This window comes from Vicia villosa, unplaced genomic scaffold (genome assembly GCF_029867415.1).
Source record: "Vicia villosa cultivar HV-30 ecotype Madison, WI unplaced genomic scaffold, Vvil1.0 ctg.001667F_1_1, whole genome shotgun sequence".
NCBI lineage: Eukaryota > Viridiplantae > Streptophyta > Magnoliopsida > Fabales > Fabaceae > Vicia > Vicia villosa.
The window spans coordinates 259082-266242 of NW_026705692.1; the positions used below are offsets into that span (position 1 = coordinate 259082).

At 40.4% G+C, this 7161-nt stretch overlaps 1 protein-coding gene across 1 annotated transcript; it reads left to right on the forward strand.

Annotated features, from left to right (window-relative positions):
- The first annotated feature begins 5011 nt into the window (after positions 1-5011).
- LOC131636212 (uncharacterized) lies at positions 5012-6793 on the forward strand. The gene has a single exon (XM_058906855.1). The coding sequence runs from the start codon at positions 5012-5014 to the stop codon at positions 6791-6793; it is 1782 nt and encodes a 593-aa protein (XP_058762838.1).
- The last annotated feature ends 368 nt before the right edge of the window (positions 6794-7161 follow it).

Sequence of the window (7161 nt, forward strand, 5' to 3'; positions counted from 1 at the left end):
TCTGAGCAATCAGCAATGCCCTTAATCCGTTAGCTATACTGACCAAATCCATTGGTCACCGCATCTAACGGTGCCATATGAAATCAGGGTTGTACGCCCAAAATATTCAAAACGTTTCAAATCAAAATACGGATTTTCATCCTTATTCAAAAACTACGATAGGCCATTCAAAAAGCCTTAAAACCACTTCATCTCAAATTCAAATTCAAAGGCGTACAACCTTGTGCCCGAACTACGTTGACTCTGATCCTCCATAAGGAGGTACGTAGGCACTTGGTAACAAGGCGAGTCTCCCCCCTTAAAATCTCAATTCGGTTCTAAATCTCAATTTTGCCCTTTTCATTTCATTAGCTATAAATCTTATCTTTTGCCATAAAACTTGACCCTTAGATTCAAAGCCAGTAGGAAAGGGTTGAGGGTGCCTAACACCTTTCCTCGACCTGATTATAATAACTTACCCTGAATCTCATAACTGCGTAGGGTTTCCTATTCGCCCTTCAGAATAGGTGGCGACTCTAAACCTTCAATTTTAGGGCAGGTTGCTACACAAGGTGTGAAGTTGAGGGTTTTCATTTGAATCAAGTCATAAAGCTGGGCAAATATCTGTACACGCGTAAGCATTATGTCAAACACATGGCGTACCATATTGGAATCAATTTCTTGAGCTCCACAGGTGTCCTATGAACCCAAACTTGGTATGAATATACTCTCCCCCATGCCCTTTACACAATGAAACAAGGATTGAGTCCATTGAGCGAATAATGAAACAATTATGAGTCTTCAAAGTCATGCCCTTGCGAAGCCTATACGACGCATCCAATCAAGCCAGGATTCCAGGTCACGCGCGTCATTATAACAAACACGTGGTGTGCCATGTTTGAAGCTAATTTCAGAGAAGTAAAAGCAACATTTGGAGTCAATTCTAATGTCAATCTCTTCTCCTCCATGCCCTCTATCTATTGATCAAGAAATCGTGAAAATTGGAGGTGGGATGACTAAATTCAAAGGTCCAAAAGTCATTCACTCGAGCATTGCATATGGACTGGGCAAAGGTATAACACGCGCACGAGCACAAGGCAGACGTTCATTAGCATGTTTCATTGTGTTTTTGAGTAGGATGTAGACCTCATCTCAAGGTACTCTCAACACAAATGTTGTTCTATACCATCCCTTCTTTATGGGGATACCAAAATCAGGTCCATTGGTGGTCTATGGCAAGAGATATGCATGCACAAAGTGGATGTTTGGAGCACGTTAATTGCCATGGACATTTCACTCAAGCGTAAGGCTAAGTCAAAGTTTGCAGCATGCGAAACTAACACTTCATCACCAGTCACTTACCATAACTAGCCATGCACAATATGTCACGAGAAAGTTCATGAGGAGCTTGCCATAAACTCCACTCTTGCCCATTAGGTTTTGCAAGGTCCCACTCCAACCACACACATCACAAGTAAAGGCACAATCACTCTATAAAAGGACCTCACTCTCATTCTTTCGGGCTCTCTCTAGAGTCTCTCTCCCTCTCATTCGTTCCGTCACTCTCTTCTCCACTTTCTCTCTCTCTCTCTCACCATTCTTCTCTATACCTTCAACAAGTTTGTTACGAATCTGTAACCAACCTTTCTCATCGCAACTACTTTCAACCTCCATGGATCTTCATCATGAAGCTCTCAACCTCCATGGATCTTCATCATAAAGCTCTCAACCTCCATTGATCTTCATCATCCATCATCTCAAGGTCGCTTCTCTCACATCACGGTTGCATCATCATCCTCAGCATCATGACTTCGCCATTCTCAGCCTAGAACAAGCCTATTACGTAGCACTTTGAGTTTATTTCTCAAAGCGGAATCAAGAATCCGAAGCGGAGCTGCTACATCATCATCACCTCGTTTATGTGATATCGCAAGTGAGGATCTTCTTTTACTTGCTTCAGCTCAAGAACGCATCCCAAGTAAGCTTTCTAGATCTCCTCTGCATATAGAAATTCATCTTAGGCTTGTTAGAAATGTATGTCAAAAGTATGATGCATATTGTGTGAACTTTGATCTTGATTCGGTTAAGATGATATCGTGATTGGTTGGACATTTGCACTGTATATTTGGATTCTGCGCTAGTAGTGGATTAAACTGATGTGCTTATCTTACGTTTTGATGAAGAACAGTCATGTTAGGGTTTACGTTTTAGCATTCAGTATAGTCTTTAGAGGAAATATTAATGGAATCTAAGAACGGATCCGTAATCAGCATGAAAAAACGAGTAAAAAGGTATTAGCTTTTCACTTTTCTGAGTAGTTTGCTTGCCGCCGCCATCGTGGCCTGAGAAGACGACCGGAGGCTGCGCTCCGGCGTCTCTGCACATACATGATTTCTTTTTTTCTCTGTCTTACGTGGCACGATCCTATTCGACTCTATTCCAAGTTTTTTGGCTTATTCTATCTGTCTATGATCATTTGAGGTCAATGCGTGGCATGTGTATATTGGTTTAGTTTCCCAGCTTTTGGCTATTTTGTTTTGTTATACTCATTGGCAATGGATGTGTAGCTCCGTGATTGGCTGATAGTATTTTTATCCTTTTCTTCATTTAATTTAACTTTGACCAGTTGATATTCATGTTGATACTTATGCTAGCCATGTTCCATATACAAATTTCACATGATATTTTTCACATGCATGAATAAAATAGTGGCTGAATAAATGAAATAAAAGATGTAAATGAATGGATTGTGAAACGCTGGGCCATTCGCTTTGGGCCACGCTATTTTCTGGATTGCACCCCTGCACACCATCACATGTTTGGACTGGGCCTTAGCGCCCTAGCTATTGCCACACCCCTGTTTAAGCCCAGTTTGTGCTTGTAACTGATTTTAGTTCTTTTAAAAATACTGTTGCACCCCCCTGGCAGTTTGGATTTCTTTCCATTTAATTTTGTTTCTCTTTCAACTTTTAATTCATAATTCTCTTTTTAACTCAAACATAAAATGTATAAAAAATGACTTTGGATTTTTTAGGATGCTTAGGTTTTGTTAATATTTTTGCAACTTTCTTCTAATTGTTTTAATAGCCTAAATAAATCATTTTTGTTGGTACTCGTGAATGCCCTTTTGACTTTAATTCCTCTTGTAAATAAATTGCTAGTTAACTTAGGATTAAAATTTGATTTCGATTTTTGTTGTGAGAGCTCAATTAACATGTATGGAATTGGATTTTACTTCTTTGTAGATTTTAATTCTTGACTTTCTAATTAGACTTTAATTTCTTATCTTGTTTTTGCATATTTCCTAGAATTGCTTAATATAGTTTAGACTTAGGATTCCCCTTTCAAACAACAATAATTCTAGGCTTAGAAATTAGGCTAGTCTCCCCCCTTTTCATTCTTTTTTTACAACATTAAAATACTTAATAAATATCAAAATAAAACCCCCTTTAAAAAATACCAAGAAAACACTTAAAAAACATTAATAAATAAGTGAAAACAATAAAAAAGGGAACGGAAACTCTCGTCCCTCTTGTTTAAGGGGATCACTTGAGTGGAAGTTGCTAACCCTAAAAAAACACAAACAAAGAGTCGACCGAACCTCACTTGTTTAAGTGAGTAACTCGAGACGCTCGACAAATCTTCTCTCTTCTCTCTCTCACCTCGTTTGGCATTCTTAAGGGCATTGTTATTTCCGCTCGAACGCATCGTAGGTTGTCCCCTTATGCAAGAGCGCGAACGTTAACTCCGCCCAACTAAAAAACACAAAACAAACAGAAAATCGTGAGCCGAGCTACGGTAACTCTGATTCTTGAAAAGGATACGTAGGCAGCGGAGTAGGGCCCGTGCGAGTACAATTCTTTATTTTCCCTACATTTTGCATTCATTCGCATATAGACATAGACATAGTACACACCCTTTAGATAGAAACAAACATAGGTGGATACCATCGAGTACGATGGGCGTGAGGGGTGCTAATACCTTCTCCTCGCGTAACCGACTCCCGTATCTAGATTCTCTGGTTGCAAGACCTTGTTCCTTCCAATGTAGGTTATCTGATATTCCTTTCCCTTATGGGATAAATATATTGGTGGCGACTCTGTTCTTTTTTCGCGAGCGTGCGACAGCTGGCGACTCTGCTGGGGACGTTGATAGACCTGTGCTGGTCCATTCCTAGAGAGTCGATCCTAGCCTTTGTTTGTTTCTTTTATTGGGTGTTTATTTATTTGTTTACATGTTTACCTTTGTGTATATGTTTGCATATCATGTCTATTTCCTATATGCATATCATGCATCTGGACTATATTATGGGTCCCCGTGGGGGCCACATATTTTCCTGATTTGTTTTGCAGGTGGGGGGTTTGTGTGAAGTAAAAGGCCCACTACCCAGGCCAGTGATACTTAGGATTAGTGTGGATGCCCATGTCAACTCCCGTAGCCTTTGATACGATCGAGCTTGACATGGGGTACCACGACCAGGCGAGATTCTTTCATGGAACATTGTGTCTAGCACGTTTGTGCCTCAAACACATTGTACCCCATGGGAATCGTTAACCCTGGTGACCATTAGGGACCACCTGTCCGTGTCTAGACTTCATACCTGTGAGATTGGGGTGGGACAGGATACTAGCCTTCATCATACCCGGATTTCTATATTGCAATCTGAAGCCGGAATTTTGAAACTGTTACATTCAGTATAACCCAGATATCCAGATATGCGAGAGAATCTGTCTCTCAACACATTGCACACATATCACATCACATCACTACTATATCCACTTTGTTTCATCGTGGGAGGATCCTAAAGTCTGTTTTAAAAAAAAGAGAAGAAAAAAAAGAAAAAAAAGAGAAAAACAAAGTACTACAAAAAAAAGAGGAGAGAAAAAGAGAAAATGGATATAAGGAAACAAAAGAGAAGACTTTATGATTCTCCCCCAAACGAAACACATTCCATCATATCATTTAACATGCATGTTTCATTTATTTTCAGGATCTTTTGGCTTTGTCTCCGATCAGCATACTGTTCTCAAAGATGAGGCCTGGCAGAAAGAACACCTACTCGTACACTTTTCCGAATCCGAATCTGGATTCTCTTAAGGGGTTAGCAAGTCAGATTACACTGGATGAGTTGACCAAGTTCAAACAAGATTATGGGAGGATTCTGTACTTCCTCAAGACACCGTTTACCAAGTATGAATGGGACGGAGTTCACACTTTGCTCCAATTCTACAACCCTTCTCTCCGCTGCTTCACATTTCCTGACTACCATTTGGTTCCTACCTTGGAAGAATACTCTTTTTTTCTCGGCATCTCTATCAAAGAGCAGATACCGTATCATAGTATGATGAAGGCTCCTACTTCTATTGAGATTGCAAAGGCTCTTTATTTGAGCAAATCAGTTGTGGAAGCAAACCTCAAGGAAAAGGGAAATTGTCCTGGATTTCATTTGGAGTTCTTGGTTCAGAAAGCTTATGACGCTGTTGTGGCTAAGGAGTGGGACACATATGGAGCTCTTCTGGCTCTGAGTATCTATGGCATAGCAATGTTTCCAAATGTGGTCAATTTTGTTGACATGAAGGTGATCCATATCTTCATTCTGAAGAACCCGGTTCCTACGCTCCTGGGTGATGTTTATCACTCAATACATCACAGAAATGACCGAAAGGGGGGATTGGTTCAGTGTTGTGCTCCATTACTGTATCGTTGGTTTAGGTATCATCTTCCTGAGCGCGGCCCTTTCGTTGACAATAGACATACATCAAGATGGTCTGATAGAATCATGGGGCTGGTAGCCAAAGACATTGTCTGGTATAATAGATCGTTGGATGACGTGGAGATTATTATGGGTTGCGGAAAATTTAATAATGTGCCTCTCATGGGTTTAAGAGGAGGAATCAATTACAATCCCATCTTGGCTAGAAGGACTTTTGGATATGCTTTTGTAAGTCCCCCTGAAGAGAATGAAGTTGATGATGTCATGTTCTTCCAATTGGCCACAAATTCTGGTAAGCTGGAAGAAATGGTACAAGCCTGGAAAACAGTTCGCCGAAAAGGTAAGAAGCATTTTGGCCCAAAATATTGTGCTACTTATGAGGCCTACATTGCATGGGTGAAGTCTGTGGTTGAAGCTCAAGGGATGCCTTTTCCTCCTAAGGATCCCTTATACCCTCCATCTGAGGACCAACCCAACATTGTTTCCATGCCACGCTACAATCAAACGGTGAATCAAAATAGGGAATTAACTGAACAAATGGAAACAATGCAGGTTAAGATGGACATTGCTCGCCAAGAGAAACTGTCCGCGATACATAAATTAAAACAGAAAGAAAAAGAGCTTGAGGAATTGTATGCTGGTGGGAATACCTCTCAGAAAAGATCCCGAATCGTTGATAGCTCTAGAGAAAGAAAGATGAAGGAGCAATATGAGGTTAAATTGGCAAAGTTGACTGAGCAACTTCAGATTCAAACTGAGAAGGCTCCTTCAGAAAAAACCCGTCGTCAGAAGGCAAATAAGAGTCTGCTAGAACATCAAGAAAAGTTGGAAGCATGCTATGCAAATGATAGAGAATTGAAAAGCCAGGTGGAACGCAAAAATCAAGAGAACACTCAGGCTCAAGAAGAGGCGAGGTACTGGGAGTTGAGAAACCGTCAAATGGAAGCGATGCATGCCAGAAAGGACCTGCTAATCCAAGCACTCATCCTGAAACCTAATCATGAGGATACCAAGATTTTGTTCGATGAGATGAAGGCCTGGAGCGAAAAGTATATTGGAGAGAGCGCACTTCGTCATGTTGACATGGAGGGTCCTCCTTAGAGATGATTTTATGTCGGACCACCACCAGACTTATTGGTTGGGGTTCTCTTTGTTATGTTTGTATTTTGTTGGCTCATGTGAGCGGGATTATTTGTACTTGGTATTGCCAGAATTGGGTTTTGAAGTTAATGGATTGTTTCTTATTCCTCATCATCGTTCTTGTGATTTCTTATTGTTCCCTTGTGTTGTTTGATCTGAGACAAAGCTAAAGGACCTTAAAAATAATAAAAACATGCACTCATGCATTCATGCATTCATAAATATCATATCGCATTTTCAGGTTCTTGTATCAGAAGCTAATTGGGGTCCCTTTCAAAATAGATTCCTGCTTCAACGACAAAGCTGACTTCCTTACATCCATACCGTAC